Below are 23539 nucleotides of genomic sequence, written 5' to 3' on the forward strand. Positions count from 1 at the left end.
TGCTGGGAGAGGAAAGGGACAAGAGGAAAAGCCCCACTGCTTATTATTCCCTTAGAAACGAAAGACTACATACTGGGTCTTTAGAGTTTACTATTATTCCTGCTACTGTAAAGTGCGATCTTAAGGTTTGGACACTGAAAGAGGATTTGCTTGCTGGGATGTCCCCCTTTCCACACTGACCATTAAGAGATCCCTCCTCAATGCACTTTCATAATAAAAGATGGTGCCTTTGTTCTGTGTAAAAATATTCCCCCCATCTCAGTTAATATCAGGTTACAGCCTTTTTAGGACTAATTTCTAATTTCTCCAGGATGCCTCTCCCTGCTGAGCCGCTGTGGAGGAGTGGAAACAGGAGTTTCAGTAACAAGGCAGAGACTCTGAAACATAGTCTCATGATTTGTCTGACACACAATGCTGAAGCCTTGTATTAGCTTGGACGCTTTCAGAATCTGAACCACAAAAGTGCCATGTCAGCTAAGATGGACCCTTCATTATCAAAGGGGTGGCAGTTTTTATTTTTAAAGGTACAGTATATAATGTTTCCATCACCAGAACTTGAATATAGTATTCATAAATATGTTGTCATTTGTGTGTAATCAGTGGAAAATACCAACCTGTTGCTTTTTTTATTTTTTAAATCTTATAATAAGCCTTTTAAATCTACATAGGGAGCAGGTCCCCTTTCACAGAGGCAGCCATGTTGCACAGCCATGTTTTTACAGATACCCAGAATGGACAAACCAAATACTGGCTGACAAAGAGGGAATCGTAACCGCACCCTCCCTTGGAGCTGGAAATGGGTTGGGGTCAGAGGGGTGCTCAGAAGCTTGCATTCTGTAATCTCACCACTAGATGCCTCTAAGTCTTCCACATTTTCACATTGCACCTTTATTTTACTTTATACTTTGCTCATACTTTATATAGATCTTCTTTATTACAGTGTTTTATTAAAGGGAGTCAAATTTACACACAGAAAATATAGAAAAAAAAATATTTTTTACTTCTTTTTTCCAAATTTGCATCGTAGTTCCTCAAAGGCAATGTGACTTTTTCTGTTCAAAATACTGAATTTACTGTCATAGATATAGGAAAATAAGCAAATATTCACATTTGAACAACTGGAACTTAAGGTTTTTGCAAATTCACTTGGCCCCACAACTCCAGGGCCCTCAGAAGGTTCATTGTTACCGAAAATATTTTTGGAAATGTTCACCGCTCAAGCAGAATGTCAACTGAAATAATGAAGTCTTTAAAATAGGTCTTGGTTATACCCATCTTGAAGAATTTCCAAACTCATTATTTCAATTAGACACTCAGATGCTATCCTATATCCGCCACTTTATTATTGTTTAAATAGTATTTTATTTAATATACCAACAAAATATACACTGAATGTATATGTGTAATGTGTATTGTTTGTTGCTGCTTACAAATAGTTACACACCACTGTATGAGGCACTTACGGGGTTCAAGTAATTGTTCTCATAAATCTGGTTAATGCCCTGTACTGACAAAGTGAGAGTAATTAGAAGAAAAGGCCTTTTTTTATGCAGCCGACACATTACAGTGATTCCATTGTGAACGGTTATGTAGGCCTAACAGCCTCTTGACAAAATGTCACAAGACTGACAAATCAATGCCCTTATTCTCAATGTGCGCCCACAACTGCTGATAAGAAGCACCAGTTTAAACCAGGATCCTGCTCGACTCCCAGTATCTGCTTATTTTCAGCAGGTGCAGTCAGCTCAGCACTGATCTCTCAACATTATCACTCCAATATTTGACCTGTGGAATGTGCCATTCTGCATAATAAGTGCTATTATATTTTGTTGCTTAAACTTAGGTAAATTTGCTTAAAAGCTCTGGGACATTTTCCTTCGTTATATAAAAACAATGTATGATCAAAGAACAGGTAAGACAAAATTTGTAATCATCGCTTCAAATGTGACATTTATTTCTGTAATTCTTTGGCTGGTCTTTCAGTGAGTTTTAGTGGTAGAAAAATATTGTACTGCTGCAATCTGATTAGTGTTAGCTTTCAAATGCAGGTGCATAGCATGAATTGTGTTGAGTTTTCCAAAAATTGGTTTTGTTTTATTGAGCTTTTAGCTGACTTTCTTCTGGTTATTTGGATGTATAGCATGTGTATATTGCTACAAACGTCTTGTGTCTAGTGTCGTAAAAACAAAATCAATTGGTTATTGGACTGTGATTGGAGTGAAATGCAGAGACTTGTTTGACTGGGAAAATAGCCACAGGGCCGGTTGGGAATGAGTACAAGACTAGGCCAGATGACAAAAAACAAACAAACAAAAGAAGTCTTTCCCTTTACACCCCATGGGGCTGAAGTTATCTTTGCATACCACCACTGGAGGGCAGTATTACCTTGGCCATTGATCATTTCAGAGGACTAGTACTCCATAGATCACATGGCATTGATGGAAAAAGTGGTTTTACCAGGCCTATGAGGTTATGACAGCTGCTCAGATATTAAAAGGTGGTTTTATCTTTTAATTGGATTAAGGTAAATGACCAAACCATAATTGTAACAGATTCTGTATATTTGAACAAATAAGACTGAAGAAGATGATTTTGGTAATAATATTGACTTGAGAGCGCATGAGAGTGAAATATAAAGTTGATACGAGATTGCCTAACATCATTTGGATTTCCCTGGCTTCTTTCTGACACGTACAAACATGTCTGCATGTCAACCTGTCTATACAAAGGTCTTTTTCTTCCTCAGTGAGGTCTGCGGCAGCAGTGGAGATCAGGTAGCTAAGGGTAGTATTTATTTTTTCAACTTTCAGGAAAATTGGATTTTTATATTCAAAACAAAAACAGAAGAAATCAGAAATAACAGCTACAATGCATTTAACCATGGCCATGAATTTAGAAGCAGTCCGAGTGAGACATTTCTGCATAGTTAATACATATAGTTTGCTAATACAAGAGTATTTCACACTCTACAGACAAAGCTGGGGGAATACAATAACAGTATGTGCAAAAAAAATGTCACGTTTCTTGTGATGTCCCACTTTCATCCCAAAAACTGCATTTACACAAGTTCCTCACTAGGTGGGGTATCTCATCTTTCTACAGTAAAAACTGAAGAAAAGGATAATTTAATGATAATGATCAATCATCATGATTGGTGTGTGAGCATTTAGTCTTTTACATTGTTAAACTATGTGTTTTCAAGTCTTCAGTCTGACTGACCACGACACTGTTGGTGAATAAAGATTTATGGGACCACTTTCTAACAAGGCACAATTTCTAATAGCTTTATACATTGTAATGTAATGATTTGTGAGTATATAGTTTACTGATGCTTTATACATCTGTTATTTACTGGTGGCTATCTATAATAGTGGCTCAGAGTGAGGAAAATCCTCCTCCAGAAAAACACCTGGGTTGTCTTTTTATTGAGCTTTTTAATTAATTACAGAGAGCTTCTCAATGGACAGTTTAATGACTTATCTTATGGAAAAGGGCTGCAGGACATACACACCAAAATCCAACCATAAACTGCATATTAACATTTAGAACAGCAGATTTAATGGACTGTAGGCCCCATGATTTATTAGATTTATTAACGTGTATAACAGAAGGTGTTTGACCTTGAGGGTGTACTAATATTTTTACTACACTAATATTAATAACTGCATACCTGATAAATTATTTGAAAGTGTAAAGTCATGCAGCTATTCTTGTCGCTTATGGAAGCTGGCTGTTTTACACCTATCACGCTAGATTAATTTTTTGGTGTCAGACAGAATACCCATCAAGCTTTAAACACAGTACTTAATTAGTTTTCAGGTGGGCCCAGCCCACATGTGATTTGAAACTTTACTACATGCTGTTTTCAGTCTGTGACGCAATGGAAGCAAACACTGTAGGCTATTACTGTGGACCTGAAGGAGCTATGGGTCTGCATTCATATAGATTTCACTTGCCTGATATGTCCACACTGAAGTAGGCAAATAGCGTATGTAAGCAAAGCACCTCGGCCATGTGAGCTCTAACGAAGGATGAGGTAAAATGTATTTGACTTGGTTTGGGTTAATTTTACAGCATTTGCATTTTCAAACGTTCAAACCTTTATTCCAAGTTGGTACACATTTGGTGAAGTTAGTTGCAGTAGATTTTATTGTAGCTAGCAAAGTTAGCTACTGGTTCCCTCATCACATTGAGAAGATTTTCTGTCAGATTTAGATTATTCTACATTTAACAGGTCATACCATTATAATGAAATCACATCTATTTGCTGTAATTATCAGTAGACATTTATTTTTCTGAGACACAGTAAAAAACAACTAATAACGTTATCAGGTTTCTGATGTCGCTCGATCTGTTATAATTTAATCATCATTTCAGACAAGTCAGCAGAAATTAATTGAATATTCCCTGGTAATACTTAACTACAGGACGATTCGCTAGTTTTGTTAGAAGTTAGTGAATAACTTTATATTGCAGTTCTATCATTGATGGACTTCAGATTTTGGTAGTGATAGAACCACTAAAATGCATTACATATCATTTAAACACAACATTTCAGCTCAGGAATGCCTTGATAGCATTTAAGAATATTGGAATGAGAAAATATTAAAGATCTATTTTAAGATTAGCTTCATGGACAAGTAAGAAATAACCATGAGATAAAGCCTCATTAATCATTTATTCACTTAAAGGCAATTGCAGTAATTAGACTTGTGATTAGGCTAATTAACTGAGCATAAATGGCATTATTAAATGATTGCCATTCTTTGTCAGTAACCACATTGCAGCATTGAAACCGTGTGCACCCAGGTAATGCGAGTACGTCAGTAACACTGTGCTCAGTGTGTGCACTTGTACCTACTGTATGAGGAAACAGGAGGCCCACTTAGCTTTATGTTTTAAAGAGTGATAAATATTTGGAGTTTTAAATGTGATTGTGCCTGTGTATACAAGTAACTGAGCCACTCATGGAATAACAAAGGGAGTGTGTCCCTGTGTGAACTGGGTGTGAGCACCAAAACACACTGTTATCAGATACAGCTGTCATGCTCAGTTAAAGGCAGACTGACATCACACACTGTGGCGCAGCCTTTTGAAACGCAGCATGAAGTCTGATTGAATAATTAGCTTGCATGCTATGTGTTATCCACTGCATGGTGCTTAATTGAAACTCATTATAAATTCTGTAGCAAAGTCAGGGGCTGCTCTCTTCCTGGGTGGTGTAGTATGAAATTAAAATGGTCGCTGTGCATTCAGAGTACATCTGCCTCTATAACTGTACAGCACAATCTAGCTGTGACTATATTTGTCCTCCCCTCCTTCTCTCTTTTGCAAGGGGACAGGAGAGTCGAGAGCTGGACAGCTGCCAAAAGAGGCCGGGCCGCCGTGCAGCTGAAACTTTTACAAGCCAAGCAGGAAGAGACACAGGGCGCGATCGAAGAAGAAAAGGAGGAAAAGAAAAAGTGAGAGAAACATCTGAGCTCCTTTCTCTCTCTCTCTCTCTCTCTCTCTCTCTCTCTCTCTCTCTCCCCTCTCTCTCCCTGTTTCTCTCCCCTCTGTGTCTGTTTGTCTTCCATTCTTTTCTTATTGCTTGTTAAAGCCATACTGTATTTGTTCGCCTTCGCTGGCAGGGGGTAGGGGAAAAGTGTAGGGTTGGAGGACAGCACAGGAGAAGAGGGGAGGAGAGAGGGGGGATTTTTGGGTTCAGAGAGTTCAGCTGAGGAGAGAAATAAATTCATAAACAACAAAGGAGACGTGACGTCAAGTTGAGGGGCCGTCCAACCTGCTAGCTGAGTCTGAGCCTCCATGGAAGAACCGGATTGTTCACACTGCACATGTGTCTCTGTGTGCCTACAGTATAAATGTGTGTGTGTGTGTGTGTGTGTGTGTGTGTGTGTGTGTCCATTGTCCTATCTTTGAGAATAGACTCATGGCCTTTGAGCAGAGAAGCTGGACTACTGTGGTCTGTTTTGTCTCTGTTGTGAGTGTTTGCAGGACTGAGAGAACTCATCAAAACTGAGTATGTGTGTGTGTGTGTGTGTGTGTGAGAGTGTGTGTCAGTTTGAGAACTCAGGTATCACAGCAGATGCAATGAGGCTTTAGGTGTTTCATTTTCCAAATACCGAACAGACTTTGTTTTTGGTTTCAAACAAAAAAAAAAAAAAATGCAATTTATTAATTCAAAATGTTCCTGTTTTTTAGAGTGACATTTTCAAAACGACGTCGACGCAGAAGTGAGCTCTGATTGGCTGGCTCGGCTTGGGATACCCGCTCAAATGACAGCGATTGGTCCGCAAGCAGTCAACAGAGACGGTCGGCCATTTATGAACAGATGGATTCGTGTTTTTCTCTTCTAATATTTAAGGTAATTTAGAGGCGACAGCTCACACTCTCTTACTGATGTGAGAAAGCAAAGGGAGACCTGGGAAAGATGCCAGCTGAAAAAAAAACAAGTGACATTCTCTGAAATATCCACCCTGCTCGCTCATTGATTCATTTAGCTGAACTCCCTCAAACCACTCCCATTCAGGGGGGCTGATATTATCCCCGATGGAGAGGACGAACTGAGGGTAGGATGGAGGGAGACGCCGAGAAAAGCAGGCAGAATAAAGATGTCGAAAAAGACAGTAAGTCCCCTGAGACTCCATTGTGGAGACGAGAGAACTTGACAACAAACGTCCAACAGTTTCGAGTTTGTGTCTCACGTCAGTAAAGCCTTTCTTGATCTATTGACTGTAAAAACATGACATAGAACAATATGTCAGAAGACTGGGATCTGCTTGTCTCTCTCGCCATCTGTCTGTTGCTGCAGGATAGTATAAATACTGTAGAAGGTGAGAGGTGTGTTTTGGATGTTAGATGATTAACACAAATTCTCCGAGCAGCCCCAGCTGCTGTCACACTGTTTTGTGTCACCATCTCTGCTCCTGACAGTTCACGCTTCCACTCTTTCTTTTTTCTTGTCTTTCTGGGACTCACTCACTTAACTCTTTCTCTCTGACTCCTCCTCTGTCTGTTCGCCCTCTCTTGCTACAGCATGTCCCTCCCTTCCGCTTTCTGTGTCTCTACACCTCCCTCCTCCCCTCCTTTTTCTCTCCTTTCCTCTTGGCAGCAGTGCCAAAGTGGGCAGGCGGACCGAGGCAAACACAGCACAGGGCAAGACCACAGGGCGATCCAGAGGCTGGCGAATTGATTATCTGTATGTTTGTGTTTTGAACTGTCCTGTGTCTCTATGTTCGCGTATTTGCCTCCATTTTTGTCATACGCAACTGCTAGTAATGTAAATCCTCCTTTTTCGTGGGTCTGTTTTGGGGCTTTTCTCTTTTTGTTGTGCACACTGTTTTTGATACTGTGGCTTGTGTGTGTTTTGTGTGAGTGTTATAGAGCTGTGTGTGAGCAGACGTCCCTCTGTCACCCTGTGTATGGACAGACGCATTCACGCCAGTAGGAGGGGATTGTGGGAAGGGGGTGTAGCTCCCAGAGGGTGTGCTCTACTCCTCTCTTTTCCCTTCTTCCCGCCATCACGGCCCTCTTCTCCTCCAGTCCTTCGGCCCAGCCCGCCGCTCATATACAAGCTCCAGGTATTTTTCTTTTTTATCCTGCGACACCTCTGTCCTCTTTTTTCACTGTAATCTTTCTCCTTCAGTACCTCTTGCTCTCTTCGCTGTCCTTCATCGTGGTCTTCCTCCTTTAAACGTGACTATCGTCAATGGTTGCCACGCCGCACTCCATTTGCCGCCATTTTGGCTCGATGGACATAACAGGAGAAACTTTTCTCGAGCTCACAGTCACCCCTTGACTCCCTGCTGACCATCTTCTTTCTCCTGCTTCCTTCACCTCTTTCTGTCCTTCCCTGTCCCCCTCTTCCTCTGCCCTCTCTGCTCTAGGACATCAGGCTCTGACAGGGTGGTAAACAGTCTTTCTGTGGCTTTCTATACTGAACAGGTGTCTCTTTGTAGACTGGTAGGAGAAAGGCCAGGCCTTCTTGGTTACTTTCTGATCTCAGTCGGTCAGCTGAGCCTGAGAGCTGCTGTTGTGTTCAGTTCAGTGTAAGTGTCACAGCAGACAAACGCTGGAAAGCTGCACCCTCAGGACAAGTGAAATGCTTGGCAGGACTGTTATCATCCAGATCCGCAATGATAGGTAATATGATGGTGATATTTACTTTGCTTCTCATTTCCTTCACATACTGTTTGCACTTCCTACCACTATGAGACTCAGATATGTGGCAGTTGCTTTACAGCAATATGTCTGTTTGCGCACGGGTTTTATCTTTCGGCGATCTAGAGGTGTGACTGCTTGTTAAAAGGAGACAACTCTAATGTTTGTCCTGACACACACTGCGCCACACAGCTACTGTTTATGAGGGGGAAACTGAAAAATGGAATGCAACCGAGTCAGGTGAAACAAAGAGACAATGCTGTAATGAAAGATTGTCAAGCAAAGATCACAGTTGACTGTTGATCTTAAGTTCTGTAAACGCAAACTACCAGTTATCTGATTGATATGTGCTTTAGTCAGCCACACGAAGCAAATCATCTGTATCACACTGTACTTTTTATTACATATTCATTTTAAAGGGCAGTTTTATTACTGACTGAATTATTTGAAATGTCTGATGTACTATCAGGAACCTAACTGGACTGATTATTGTCAGTGCTGTATCTTGTTCCAAATAGAGTTTAGTGTTAAGATGGCGCCTTTGTGCCACGTGTTTAAGAAACAGTGAATATGGGCAGACCCTTTCAACATACCCCTCACAATTCGTGGTCAAACTAATCCCAGTTCATTTGATTCTGCCTGTGTCATTTCAAATCACTCAGCTTTGGCATAAAAGGGCAAATTGATTTTATACAAATAGACCAAAAAGAACCTTTTTCGTGGAAATTGATGTGACAGTGATGGGAGGATTATTTTGAGAAAGAAGAAGCAGTAGAAAAATAGAGAGAACAAGGGTTACAGAGACAGGAGGAGAGGCAGGAGTGGGAGAGCTCTTTCCCCGCCCCTCTCTTATCCTCAGATGAACTTATCGTGTTGCCTCATAATGTTTCTGAGTTTTTCTCCTAGAGGCAGTCAGGCTAACTTCCTGCATTCAGCTTCAGCATAGCTGATTGGCTGATATCTTGGCTGACCGGCCGCGGTTTGCAGCAAGGCAACAGGAAGTTTCTCGTCTCATGCAGGAAGCTGCAGCTGTTTCGCCCTGACATACACCTCTTTGCACGTATTCTCTTTGTACACATGCAGAAAAATATGCACGCATGCATGCTCTCTTTAAAAAGGCGTACCTTTCTCAGCGCTGGTTCTAAATGCTGTATGTTTGAATGTGGATGTGCATATGTGTGTGTGTATGGCCTGCTCTGCGTGGCGTCAGTGAATGCTATAACATGTGGGCGTGTAGCAACATGCCATGCCAGGCATTTCAGCTATCAGAAACATTTGAAACCATGGTAACCAAACATCTCATCAGCATATTAGCATAACCATAGACTCGTGCAGAAGAGGAGATGGGACAAAGAGAGTAGATGAAGAAGAGACGTGTACGTATAAATCGAAAAACTGGAGATTCATAACCAGCATGTGCTCTGTCATCTCTGCTAATACAGATTCTTCACCCTACCTCCACTTATGTGTGTGTATTTAGGGTTGAAATGATTGCTATACAGAGTGATAGTAAACACAATGGCTCCCTTATACTCCTGCCTTATCTCAGTCGTACTATCTTTTCCTCAAACATGTTGCTCAGCGTGTTTACTGAGCTCTTATGCGTGTGAGTCCAGCATTTGTGTGTTTGCAGCCCACTGTCTCACAAAACAGAGAAGTTGAGGGCAAATGGCTGGAAGTAGTTTCATTTAATTACAATTTAGTAAATCAAGATCAGACAGGCTGGGCTGCTTTCTTGTACACAGTTCAAGTACTGTGTTCAGTAAGCACACGCACATGGAAGCAGATTTCTGTGCAGTGTAAATATATATATATATATATATATATATATATATGTATAAGCATGAGACCTGTTAGTTTGTGTCTGATGAATTAGGATATGCTGAACATCGGAGTTGGGGCTATGACGGACGGGGCTGCAAGAAGCTCATTGCTCCTGTCTTTCATCATTTAATGTAAGAATCGGGCATTGGAGAAATAAAATAGCCTTTAGGATCAACACTCTGCCTCGACACAGTTTCTCTCTGCAGTGGGACTGGACACACGTAAGACAGGACATTTGTTTTCATTTTTTAAACTGGGAATTCTTCATCCTGCCATTATTGTGTGGCATACTTCCTGTGCCAACACCAGCTCCCCACTGCTCCTCCTCTTTATCCACCATCACCACCTCCTTCTTTCTTCATTGAAATTCTGCCTGGCACACAGACACTGCCCATTCTTGGCACAAGGCTCAGAGAGAGAGAGAGAGAGAGAGAGAGAGAGAGAGAGAGAGAGAGAGAGAGAGAGAGAGAGAGAGAGATAGAGAAACACATAGGAACCTGTACTAATCGTCTGGTTCCCCCTCCGTTGTGTCTGTGCCAAGCATTCATCCTGTCTCACAGACCAAGGGACCAGGAAATCCAATAGGTATTTCCCTGCCTCTGCTTCCTGTGCAAATCTGCTCCAGTTCTGAGGAGTTTTGTTGGCATCTGAGTGTGCTGTGTGTGTTTGGGGATTTGCTAATTAACTTGTGTGTTTACGTCGGTTAAATCGTGAGGAATAAATCCGATCGGTCCTGTATCCGTTGACAGAGGAGGAGAGGAAGCTAAGGCCTATTGTTTCTACAATATTTTCAAAATTATTAATTTTTGCATGGGTCTTTATTTGCTAAAAATGTTGCAGTGTGACCAGTTTTTTCATTTTTTTAACAGTACAGAAGATGTACGTTGATGTTGGATGTTTGTGAAACCTTTATAATAAATGCTGGTAATTCAGTTTTAATTTTAATCTTTCAACATAATCCATAAAAGTGAGGAATAAGTAGTTTGAACATTTTCTCTTTATTCTGTTATATGTTTTTCCTTTTTAATTTCCTTGAAAGGCCTTCATTTTTATAGTTGTGGTTGTATTAGAGCTAAGGATTTATTAAAAACAAATATTGGACGTTGCATGTTTGAAACAGAATTATAAATTTAGTTTTATAGGCTCAGTAAGTTAAGTGTAAAATGTCTGTTCGAAACGTAACAAAAAACATACAATTCTTCTTGCTGTAATTGACAAGAGGCTTTAAAAACTCCAAATAAACACATGTAGCTGTCATCCCAAAGATTAACATACTAGAGCAGGAAATTGTCTCCAGAAAAACATACCCTGGCTGGTCACAGCACAGCAGCATTATCAGAGAGCAAGAGAGGACAAGGTCCATGTTTCTTGGTTTACACAGACTATTGCTAATGTGAATTTATTACAATTTAGCCATAATTCTGCTGTGACAGATGCACAGACAGACTGTCTGAAAACTAGATGAGATTAACTCTGGAGGCCACTTTAATACCTTTTCCTCATCGTTTCTTCCTCTGAGCTAGAAAATACCCCAGACGAATCGTGCGTGCCCCCTTTATGTGGCATAGACAAAGTCCACGGTCACAGACAACAGCACCCAACAGAGCTCACATGACTGCCCGAGTCTGGTCCATTTGTGCAGGAAATCAGATGCCAATTTTTGGCAATTAACCTAAAAGCCCAAATCTCCCCAAATGCATTTAATGTTTAATGTTTTTTGTTCGGGTCCACGCTAAGATGTCCTGTTAAATCATCATCAATTTCCCCCATTTCCCCCAGTACCCTGTGTCATATCACTATTAGTGTGTTCCCCTCGTCCTCTAAATACAGCTCCAGTCAGGGGACTTTTCTTGGCAACCAAACAGAGCATAGATCTGTCACTGGCATGGTGGCAGAGTTGGGCATCACGCCAACACACTCCCACCCCCTTCTGTCTGTCTGGTCTTCTGCAATCAGACTAGCAGAGTCTGCTGCATGCTAACTACGGACTAGTCTGGACCAAGTCTCAGGGGTCGTGGCTGTATGCTAATTTATGCAAGCAGTCTACCTCCTAACCCCGTCTCTGTCTATCTAAGGCCCAGGTCTGGCATTAAGTCTGGCGCTCATTAACCCTTCACTTCCTGCCACGTTAACCAGCGGGCTCGTCCCAAACTTTTACCCCATAAGAGCTTTGCTGTGATCAGCTTCAGGAAAAGCAAGAAGTTCACGAAGAAATGAACAGGTTGAGAGTAAAAACCTGCCCGTTCAGGAGAGTGAGCCAAAGCTGAACTGTTCATAGCAGAAGTAAAATCAAAGGGACGTAGACGTTGTGATGTAATGATGCCTTTTCCCTGTGAACTTTGCAGCTTGTCTGATAAGAAACGTTAGTCTCTCACTCAGGAGCTACAACAGAGTGTGTCATCTGGCTCTGTTGGCTTCATGTCAATGCTTGGCACAAAACTGGGTCTCCAGCACTCTCCATAGAACAGCAGTTCTTTCTTCATCACGAGACAGGAGGCTGGGGTAAAAAAATAAAATAAAAACCTGAAAGGTAAACCTTATAGTTTTCTTGTGCGACCTAAAATGGCCGATGTACGAGACGCCATTTTGTGTTTCCTTGTTGTGTTTTGGGGGGCAGAATCCCAGCCTTGTATTCAATCAGAGGCAGCTGGTGGAAGCCATATTTGCAGGCATCTGTGTGTGTACCTCCGTCTGAGAAGCAGCAGCCAGCCTGCACAGGGATAGCTCACTGGATTGAGCTCAGTTTTTGGCAAAAACGGAAACGAATTCCTGGCACAGAGTCGAGCAGCTCTTTTTTTTTTCTCTCTCTTTCGATCACATGCCAGAGTCTCAGGAAGCCAGTGAGTTGTTTGTTGGGGTTTCACACATTAGTGCTCTCACTTTCGATGTCTGCTTACCGTTAAATTATTTGTCTCTGATTTACTTTATGGTTCAGTTTCTTAAAGACATTCAACTCCGCAACAAATAAAAGCGTAGGTTGATCAGCGACGACGTGCCAATATGCAAAATCTCTTCTTTTGTTGAGAAGTGATAACGTTTCTCCAAATCTTGGCAGAGGAACAGTTGTCATGAAGCTGATATCTGTCATGTTTTTAAACCATAAGTCATGTTTTTGAACCATTTCAAGGAAGCAAATGAACGAAAAACAAAGAATCAGACACAGGGATACAACCGAGAATATAATCCTTTCAGCGGGGACTGAATTTGAACACTTCAGCTAAAAATGTTACATGACTATATGCTGAAAGTGGAGGTGCAGGTCATTTGTATCCTGAATGTGTTTTACTTAAAGCAATAGTTAAGTGAGATAACCTTGGCTGTGTCTTTTTCTCTGTGCCATTGCAGGAGTTTTACCTTTGAGGATCTTTGATGCCGAAGCAACGTGGATGCTGTCCTTGGGGCTGAGGTAGTAGATTGAATAGTTGTGGGGTTGTGAAACCTCTTTGAGATAACTATACAATCTACTGTCTTTCCCAAGGAGACAGCTGAGTCAGCCACTCACCCACTGTCACCTCCAGAGGGGAATCATGCTTTCCCGTCAAAGCTTTCAGGAACTGAGCATGATTTATTATGACAAGCGTTTTTTGTTTTTTTTTGTTTTTTTAAACCAGGCAAAAGCAAGTAAATGAGGTGCCATGTTCCCTAACAGGTGAGCGAGGGGTGTGTTTGATTCGGGCTCTGTCAGGGTGAGGTAGTAGGTTGTATAGTTTGGTGGGTGGGATTGCACCCTGCTCAGGTGATAACTATACAGTCTATTGCCTTCCCTGAGGAGCTCACTGAACACGCACGAACACTCAACACTCAACAACGCGAAGTGTCACATTTATTCTCGTCGTCATTTTTATCAGTTATTATAAAAAGCTGTAGGTAAATGCTGCAAAGTTAGTTAAACATGTCACATGACTTGTCACATGATATATGTACATCTCAATAAAGTTATATTTGACTCACATCAGGTGTCTGAAAATCAGTAAACGAGGTTCTGAAACTGTCACCCACTGTGTTCTGCTGGTTTCAGGGTTTGTGTACAACAGCAGCTGTTAAGTTTGTTAGTGGAGATTACCCTCTAGTGGAGACACAGGAGATCGCTATAACGAGAATTAAAGTTTGTTGAAGAAAAAGAGAAAGTCAACTGGTTTCATTCAAACAGAACACTACATTCACACTGCAACACACACACACACACACACACACACACACACAAAAGCTCTCACTGCCTGCATTTCATCGGCCTACATGATTGTCTGTAATAAAGCCTTAGAAGGTTGTTGGAGACACAGTCAGAATTTCTTTTGTGAGCGTGTGAAAAACCTTTTGGCAAAGTCCCATGAACTCAAACCTCGAACATACGGTGCTCTGTGGGTGTGTCTTGGCTTGCGTGATCCATATGTCTCTGTGTGACTGGCATAGCTGCCTTGATTGATTGCTGGACTTGCTTGTCCCTGTGGCAACAGTTCAGCTTCATGGTACAATGCCTCCATATCTGACTGTAGGCCAGCTGGATCTTTGGGATGCGGTAAGCATAGATGACAGGGTTGACGGCAGAGTTGGCGTGAGACAGAAGAATACCTGGAAAAACAGGGGTCTGGTAAGTGTTGTGATCTTTCATTCAAAAACATTCAGGACAACACAGAAACTGTGCAAACAAATCTCTGACTACGTAAACAAACAGTGAGGACTACACAAGCTGCTGTCACTTGCCTGCATATAGCGTCCCCCGTGTGACGGCATGAGGACCATGAAACAGCAGCAGACAGTTCATCAGGTGCAGTGGAATCCAGCAGCCTGCAAACAAAATGAGAACCAGAGCGAGGGAACAGGCCAGACGCCTCTCCCTGAGCAGAGACGCCTGGGCCTGAGGACCGCTCTCTTTTAGACGACCCTGCAGGCTCCAGAAGATTCGAGCGTAGAGGAGCGTCATGACCACCAGAGGTGCCATGACACATCCCAGGAAGTTGAAGTAGACCATGAAGGGCAGTGAGATGACAGAGAGGAAGGTGCATGGTGGAGAAGTGATGAGAGAAGAAGATGCATTGGTGGAATCAGATGCTAAAGAGGAGTGGTTGTTCCAGCCAAACAGAGGAGTCAGCCCCAGTAGACAGGAAAGTATCCAGCACACAGACACAGCTAACCATGTGCGTGTCTGTGAGGCCAGGGCTTTATATCTGAGAACAGGAGGGAACATGGGAACAAAACGATGGAAGGATTATATCTGGAAACCAGAAAGTCAGCATCTTATCCATGTGGGGTTTCTACAAGTAAACGCTAACGCATACCTGAGTGGCGTGTGTAACCGCAGGTATCGGTCCACGGCAATAGCAAGCAGCGACAGCACAGAGGCCTGCGTCAGCACGAGCACAACACAGCTGAGAAGCAGGCACAGGTCAGGGGTCAGGTTCACCCAGCCATCCACTAAGACCGCCAGAGGCACGGCAGCCACACCTACCAGGAGGTCGGCCACCGCCAAGGAAACCAGGAAGCAGAAGGTTGGCTCCCGAAGGGAATCCCGAATACCAACACACACCGCACACACCACCAACACATTACCAAGGCAACAGGCCACAGCAATCAGCACTTCTAGTACCGTGTAGGCTATCCAGCTCCATTCAGCCATCACTGAAGCTGGAGAGACGGTAAGACGAAGAAGTTGTGAATTCTGATCGAGCAGGTTTCCTTGAAGGATGTGAAGAGGTGAAACGAATCCCACAGCAAAGCAGAATCCAACATAATCGTTAGCTTGTTGCTAAAACTATTGCTGCTTTTGGCTCCTGGCTTTGAATGACCAAAACAAGCATTGAGCAAATGGTTTTTATATGCAAACATGCATGCGCTTCTGTGCACAACAGGCGTGCACTCCATAGAGACACCATCTGCATTTCATCAGAGCGAAAATCCTTTTCTTGCTGATAGTTTTGCTTCACAGGAGAGCGAGTTTAAATAAGATGACACATTTTGGTGAAGGATTGACTAAGACATTGTCTAAAAAGTAGAAACACACACACACACACATTGTAAAACATTGTACATCTAAGTGCAAAATATACTGTAACATACGAAGTGCTAATGATGCAAAAGCCAATTCAAACTGTTACATATGCAAAGGGGTGAATATATTATATAACAAACTATTATAGCTACATTAATGTATAAGAAACATTTTCATGTCATGACTGTTGGAAATGAAGGTTCTGTAATGTAGGAAAACACACGTTGAAGGCAAAGTAAAATATAAAGAGTCAAGTAAAGTACAAGAACCTGGTCACAGAACAAACACGTGGAAATGACCTGATTAACTCTTGTCCTTGCATGTTTGCTTATAATACATGTGCATCCACACACACGATTTTATGTTGTTGTACTGCTACTTTCTTTTTAGATAATATCTCAGTAGGTCTTTCACCAAAATAGGACATGCCTGAAGTGAATACATGTCCAGTGTGTGTGTGTGTGTGTGTGTGTGTGTATGTGTGTTTTGTTGCTCTGTGTGTGAGGAGACTTAGATGTTAATGAGTAACAGGTCTGTTTTTACTGGCGGTTTTCCAGTGTATGCTTACTTTGCATACAATTTTGGCTCTGTGTGTGTGTGTGTGTGTTTGTGAACACATTAGTACAACTGTGTTTGCTTTGCTGATATGCTGCACACAGTATATACCTTTGTTCAGATAGTGACAGACAAAAAATATCAATACTGAAAATATTTTCAGATTTATTTAATCTCAAAAAAGATATTTAAATACAAACAGATCATGTTAACACAACCTACTTTTGTCAGGATGATTTTATATCTGCTGAATATCTGCAATACAGAATCCCCCCCCCAAAAAAACAAAACAAAACAAAACAAAACACAACTTTGAGATGTTCTACTTATAAAGTAGAGATTATTTGACAACCTTTGAGATTTACATACATTTTAATGCCAGATGACTTTTCACAGATCAGTTATCCAGTGGATTTGCATCCCGTCTGGTTAACCCCTCACAGGTTCCAGCCCCAACATGATCCTGTATCTACAGAAAACTCTGACCTACAGAGTTTCATCTGGCTTTTAAAATACTCAGTATTCATTTGTTTACACATAGAAATAGAACCAGCAGAAAGGATACCAACGGAACATCCACTCACGCTTTCTACACTATATTACAGTCTCTCTGTAGGCCTCTCAGTGTCTTCTCATCAAACCTATATGTGAGCTTCCTCTTCACTTTCTGAATCTCACCAGTGCGAGAGTAGTTCCTCAGCGCCCGAGCCATCTTCTGATAGGTCATGGTTTTGCGATTTCCCTTTCGTTGGCCCCACAACTGCGCCAGGCGCTCCTTGTTTTGGGAGGAGAACTGAAAAGTGCCAGCGGAGGACTGGACCCACCAGATGCAGTTCCGCATTGATGGTGTCTGGAGCATCTCAAACAGGAACTGGAACAACCGCTCCTTCCTCTTCCCTGACAAGGAGGAAGGAATGTCAATACAATTATGAGATTGCTATTTATTCATACATACACGTGCATGAGTGTGTGAACATGCATGAGTCTTTACACTAAATACAGAAAGTCGTTTGTTGATATGATGACGTTAAGGTTTGTTTAGACATATTAAGGTGTGTGTGTGTTCATACCTGACAGTGGGATGAGAGGCAGGGAGTCTCTGTCCTCTCTGCTTCCCCTATCAGATGATGGTGATGGTGGATCTTGATATTCCTGGTACTGGGAGCAACTGGACTGGGAGTCTGAGTCAGTGCATGTGGGAGCCTCGTAGGAATAAGCAATATCCTGAGCCAAATGCATATGAAACATATTAATAATTTACATGTAATTGTGTAACCATGCTCATAAATCATGCATAAAGCCAGTCAAATGTTAGTCCAAATCCACGCATACACACAGTGATGTGTTTTAGAAACAGTAATTAAACCTTAATTTACGAGGAGACTCAACTCACCCACTGGTCATGGGGACTAGCCCAGGCTGGAGGCAGGGGTTGTGGTTCATATTCCTCATTTGGTGTGTGAGCACCACAGTGCCATTCATATGCATGCTGACCTGACCAGCTGTTCTCTGTGAAGCAAACAGATAAAGTCAGATAGAAGCACCTACATCCCCATGTTTTTAATTATCATCACTGACGTTATCCACTAACCGATGATCTTGGAGCCCTGATGGGAATGTGTGTGAGTTTGTTGGTTGCCCACTGTGGTTGAAGACGTGTGTGCCGGCTGGACCTCCAGCGAGTGCTCCTGCAGGTACTCCTCAATAACCTCCAGATCCACCTCTGGACAAGAGGAGGGGCCCACTGTGCTCCAGGCCCCCCGCCCTCCACTCAGTCTGATCTCAGTCACATAAGCCATCTGACGGACAGAGCAGGGCAGCAGCTTTCAGAAATCATACACACTCCGGTTTTGACCTTGGTGTGTTTACCGTGTGACATAGGCAGCGAACAACATTTTGCATAATGGGGCATGTCAGTCATAGCCTGAGGTGTTGTTATTATTGGACCACGCACCTGCTGGTTTTTTTCATGGCACCTTGTTTTGCTCTGCTGCACTACTGGTGCTGTGCTTCATTGTACAGTGAATAATTTTGCTCACAGATGTGAGAAGCAGGGATGCACTCTCATCAATTTTAAATGAACTTGTCTATGAATTATCCATAATCTACATGAGCAGACATCTTTCTTGCAGTATGTTTTTTTCCCCCATAGGCCGAAGTACAATTTTGTTCAAAGACAACATGAGATTTACATGCAGCAGTGAACTGAATGAAATTTAATCTGGTCTTTGCCAGCTGTGTATTGTAGAGTCTGGAAAGGAGCCAGGTAACAACACTGTGACCATGTGTGTATTTCAATTTGACTGGCAAATTTATGGTTTGTGCTTTCACTCGCAAAGGTAACATTCAGGTAACAGCTTTGTTTGGTTTAGGTGCTGTTCTTTCAAATATAACCAATATAATCTACACACAACTTAAGTGACTTATAAACATCTATTACAAAAAAAGAATCCAAAGCACACTATAACTGGACCAACCTGTTTCATAGATTGAAACACTTCTCTTTGTTAGATTGGAAACAAACACTAAACTATTTTAGACTAAAGAAAATAATAGTTAAAATTAATAAAATAACATAAAACTCACCGTCTCCATTTCTGTCGGCCTAATTTAAGGAGTCCCTGGAAAGAGAAACCCTCATGAAACGCCAGAATCAAAGCTGAAAATTGACAACATGAATAGAGAAGTGAGAGTAGTTGTCACACATACTTCTCTACGTTATCAGTCATGGACAGTCATACGACACGAAACACAACAAATAAAGTCAGAGCCTGGGTGAATGTGCACATGGGTACCTGTGCTTTGTTAAGGCAGTGGTGTACTCCTGGTTCTGGTATAGTGAAGTAGTATCCACTGGCAGTTGAGGGTGGAGACATGAGAATGAGAAGGCTCACCTATGTTATGCTCTACCTGAATGCCTCTCTTATGTAGTCGTTGCTGACTCTTGGCCAGCCCTTTTGCTTGTTTAGAGTGGGAGGAGCTTACAAATACAATTTAGCTGTTGTTTTGTAAATAAAAAATAAGCTATTTGTATTAATTTTTCAAAAATCTGGTTTCCATCTCTCTTATTACGACATACGCAGGTTCAAAAAAGTTTAAAGCAACAAGTGAGTGATTTGTTTGTCTTGCAATGGTTTTTTTATGTGTTGTTTTACTTCATGGTGTCAGGACGTCTGGTGCGTCTGTGATTTCTTATCCTTTATATTTTGGATTTACACTGCCGATAATATCAAACAGGACACATGCACTGATGAAGTCTAAGTAGTGTGGACGATGGGACAAAGAGGGACGACACTGAAATATATTTCTGTCTGTACATCTGGAAGAAGAAGGATGTAAGATGTGCAAATGTGTATTGTATTGTCTGAAAAACAACTACATATGTTTCTATGCACACATACTCATGTCCATAAATTTCCCATGAGTGGGGAAATGTCTGTGGTTGAATCCAGCTGACACTACGTTCTTACATTTTACAGTGATATAAAAAGTTGGTATAGTAAGAAACGTTTATATTTATTGTTATATTTATTGTTATATCTATTTAGTGAATAAAAATCTATTGTGACTGTTTCCCTGCACCTCCAAACATTCCCAGGCTCAATTCTGTGAACTATTACAAGTCCAACACACAGTATGTTTTTATAAGCTCTTCAGTTAAACCCAGTGCTGCTATATAAAAATGACACTGGTCTTCATAAATCATTGTGGTGAAGCAAACCATAGGAGTTGCATCACACCCGATGTTCGGAATGCCACGTCATTCATAGTTCACTTTTGACATATAATGCAATGTGTTTTGCAAGTTCCTTTTTGTTGATGTTACGTATGCTATTATTATTTTTTTTACACGTAGATTCCAGGACGATGCTGACAACACAGTGTGTCTCTTTTGCCAGGTGTGTGGAGCTGAGGGATTTCCCCAAACTATTCCAGGTCTAGATCACACTCTAATAATGAGCTAGCAGAGATTTGTAGTGTAATATTACAGATGTAGTTACCATAACAAGAGCATTTATATACTGTATGTGGTCAAGGGTCTCAGGACAGAGGGTGTTGTTCAAAGCAAACTGAGGCAGGTTTGTGGTATTGGGCCATAAAGATAAAAACCCTGGTGATGAAGTGACTGAATTTACCTTCTATTCCAACAGGAATGAGTGCAAATTATTGCCAGTGAAATTGTAAAAGCTGGTTAGTTTCTTGTACACTGGTACCTCTCTGTGTGGGATTACTCTGTGAGTAACGGACCAAAGACATGTAACTCAGTTCAAGTGTAATCTCTAACTGTTCAGAAATGTGAATGAGGATGAATGGGGATGTCTGAGGCTTTTGTTAACCCTGTCATGAACTTGTGACCTGCGTGTTTGGAGTGTGTCTCTGCAGACCATGCTGGCATGACGCATGGATGTGTTGATTAATATACACGAAGCAGTGATGTTCATAAGAGATGCAGGTGGTAGAGGTATCTATGGCTTGATAATAAATCCAAATGTAAGCCCTATACTGGGTTTTATTTCTGAGCTATCATCTCAAACGCTGCTTACATCACTGGTATTAGTAACTTTACAGCCTGTCAGAGTTTAGTGCAGAAATTCATCACACTGAAATATTACTACACTACACATGTCCTACACTGGTAGCCTATCACAGAGTACACAAAGAAATAATGGAGGGTCATGGAAGGACAATTTGTCAAGTGTATCATCAAGAATTTTTTAAAAACTTTATATAATGTTAGTACCACTTAAGTATTGTACTGATAAAACTGATTATAATAGCAGGCTAGAACCAACATATGATTTTTAATGACGTTACAGGCTGAACATCTGGAATATTATTGCCTTTATGAACCTCTGCTTCTCTTTCTAGAACTAATAAAAACTAAGTTGTTGATTCTGGTTCGATTGATAAACCTGCTGTCTGGGTTCTGGTTTTTAAAGTGAAATTATTAGCACCCAGGAAAACCTGTTCAGCAGGCTGCAGAAATAGCTTCCTTGAAACATCAGCAGAGTTCCCGTACTTGACGCGCATGATGTCATACACTCTCTTTAACCCCCAGGATGCTAACTGTAAGCAAATCCATATAAAAACAAATGAAACTGTAGAGTAGGCCATTATCTTTATGATGTGGTAAGACATCAGTTTGTGTACCTAATATTTGCGTACACTGTGAAAAAAATAATAATTCCTAGTAGAGGAGATGTTATCATCCTCCACCCACTCCGACAATATATATAATAATTCTCTTTTATTAGCCCCGGCTGGCAGGACTCTGATGCAAACACCACTGGCACTACAGTTTTGTTATTTAACATCACGCCCAATAAAGTGTAGTTTAAAGTGTAGTTTCATTGACACAAGCATGCACACACATTTTTAGCATCTAAAGATCTGTCAAAACATCTTTTATTTTGAAAGTTTTATGTCTTCACCTCAAACATATTACACCAGTAATGCAACTGAATTTCAATACCCATATCCATCCCCATAGTAGAAATGCAAATGGAGTAACATGCCAATGCCAATTACAAAAGCAGTGGACAAAGCAGGCGTAATCAGAATTGTGGATCCTATAAGGTCTGTAAGGATGTAGGCCCTGAATGGTCCAGGAGAAGTGACATGAACTGTTTCTAATATTTCTGTATACGTCATATCCTTTTATGTAGTTATATTTAGTTGATATAGTTTGTATTTAGTTTATATTTATTGTAAGGTGGTTAAGTGTTGGACTATTTCCTGGTTAGGAGGCTAAATTCTACTGCTAACCTGTTTTTGTGCTAGGCTAAGCTAACCGGTCACTCGGGGTGGCTTTACCTTTACCGTACACATATGATCTCATGGATCCCTGTGCAAAAAAAGTGAGTGAGCACATTTCCCAGTGTATTAAAACTCTATTATATGAACTATATATCAATATCAATGCATGGGCTAGAAGGAATCAAAACAGTGGCAGCAATTTTTGCAAAAGAGGCCAGAGGCAGACTTTACTAGGACGCAGAAACAGCTGGCTGAGTCTACAGCAGTACTAGTGATAGTGATAGTACACTAGTATTATTTTTAGGAGTAGTTCTGCTAGTATTTAAAGTAGTTGTTGCAATAGTAACAGTAATGGTTGAAGGAATAGACGTGAGATAAACGTGTTCGGAAACCCCCTCAGTGAAGTAGTTGACGGTTGGGATTCCAATAATTCAGCGTGCACCTGGAGGCCTCAGACGTGGTGATAAGGCCAGAAAACAGAGTGAGGCAGGTGAAATTTCACTTTTATGAAGACATGAAAGTATTACACGACATCTGATCTGTGCTTTTGGGATGGCCCTAAAAATGTTGTCAGTCCGCTTTGTCAAGAATGAGTGGGAAAGTCTGAGCTAAAAATAAGAATTAGCTAAAAATAAGCACAACGTAATGACAGGATTCACAGTGGGGAGGGTGAAGTTTTGAATGTGAGGCTGATATCTGGAAACACAACTGTGTCTAAACAGATCATTCTCTTTCTTTAACACACGAAGGACAACTGTGACTATATATTACATTATTTCCCAATGTTAATCACTTCACACAAATCAGTGTATAATGTTTCTCTCTATAGGCCATAAAGAAAAGCACGCTAATTTAGTGTGCCGCTGAGCATAACGCTCTGTGTGTGTCGGGGATTTGATCAGCTGTCCACCTGCACTGTGTCTGAGTCACTTGTGACACTTAACGGTCACAGAGTGGCAGGTGAATTGAAAAACTGACTCCACATGTACACGTACAAATGCTGCTGACCATTAGTCTCTGAAGTTCTTTGAAAAAAGTTTTTGATGGGCTTATCAACACACTCATCAGTTGCTAATGAGTGAGGTGTTATGTGTATGTTTGTGTATGCGTCCAGGTGTAGTGGGTTTACAGTTATAGTCAAACCCCCTGGATTACTGAATATACGCAAATCACCTGTACACATGCAGGTTGCTGGGAATTCCCCCAACGCCCAGACAAAAAGGTGTGTGTGTGTGTGTGTATGGGGGGCGTGTGTGT

The 23539-nt window shown here is 41.3% G+C and overlaps 2 protein-coding genes and 1 long non-coding RNA gene across 4 annotated transcripts; 1 reads left to right on the forward strand and 2 right to left on the reverse strand.

The window, feature by feature from the left end:
• Positions 1 to 6415: 6415 nt before the first annotated feature.
• LOC113145557 (uncharacterized) lies at positions 6416 to 13936 on the forward strand. The gene is made up of 2 exons (XR_003297255.1): positions 6416 to 7580; positions 13330 to 13936. It is a non-coding gene; the product is annotated as an uncharacterized LOC113145557 (long non-coding RNA).
• On the reverse strand, positions 13794 to 15728 carry LOC113145536 (adenosine receptor A3). The gene is made up of 3 exons (XM_026332377.1): positions 15261 to 15728; positions 14686 to 15149; positions 13794 to 14553 (listed from the first exon to the last, which is right to left on the reverse strand). The coding sequence occupies exons 1-3, from the start codon at positions 15596 to 15598 to the stop codon at positions 14318 to 14320; spliced, it is 1038 nt and encodes a 345-aa protein (XP_026188162.1). The 5' UTR covers positions 15599 to 15728; the 3' UTR covers positions 13794 to 14317.
• A 1072-nt stretch (positions 15729 to 16800) lies between these two features.
• Positions 16801 to 19431, reverse strand: LOC113145541 (transcription factor Spi-B). Of its 2 annotated transcripts, none has more exons than XM_026332384.1 (6): positions 19321 to 19431; positions 19112 to 19146; positions 18117 to 18324; positions 17919 to 18034; positions 17596 to 17749; positions 16801 to 17422 (listed from the first exon to the last, which is right to left on the reverse strand). In XM_026332384.1, the coding sequence occupies exons 2-6, from the start codon at positions 19118 to 19120 to the stop codon at positions 17115 to 17117; spliced, it is 795 nt and encodes a 264-aa protein (XP_026188169.1). In that variant the 5' UTR covers positions 19121 to 19146; positions 19321 to 19431; the 3' UTR covers positions 16801 to 17114. The 2 variants fall into 2 exon arrangements, with proteins under 2 accessions (XP_026188169.1, XP_026188168.1); XM_026332383.1 differs by having other exon boundaries at positions 19112 to 19184; positions 19321 to 19414.
• Positions 19432 to 23539: the final 4108 nt, after the last annotated feature.

The sequence above is a fragment of the Mastacembelus armatus genome, chromosome 7 (genome assembly GCF_900324485.2).
Source record: "Mastacembelus armatus chromosome 7, fMasArm1.2, whole genome shotgun sequence".
NCBI classification, from domain to species: Eukaryota; Metazoa; Chordata; class Actinopteri; order Synbranchiformes; family Mastacembelidae; genus Mastacembelus; species Mastacembelus armatus.

Bases quoted from the DNA above. Each gene is read 5' to 3' on its own strand.
- LOC113145536 (XM_026332377.1), bottom strand. From the start codon at position 15,598: ATGGCTGAATGGAGCTGGATAGCCTACACGGTACTAGAAGTGCTGATT. The intron at 15,150-15,260 runs GTATGCGTTAGC...TCCTGTTCTCAG, and splicing joins CGGTTACACACGCCACTCAG to ATATAAAGCCCTGGCCTCAC. The intron at 14,554-14,685 runs GCAAGTGACAGC...CTGTTTTTCCAG, and splicing joins ACGGGGGACGCTATATGCAG to GTATTCTTCTGTCTCACGCC.
- LOC113145541 (XM_026332384.1), bottom strand. The intron at 18,035-18,116 runs GTTAGTGGATAA...TTTGCTTCACAG, and splicing joins TCAGGGCTCCAAGATCATCG to AGAACAGCTGGTCAGGTCAG. The intron at 17,423-17,595 runs GTATGAACACAC...CCTCCTTGTCAG, and splicing joins GCCTCTCATCCCACTGTCAG to GGAAGAGGAAGGAGCGGTTG.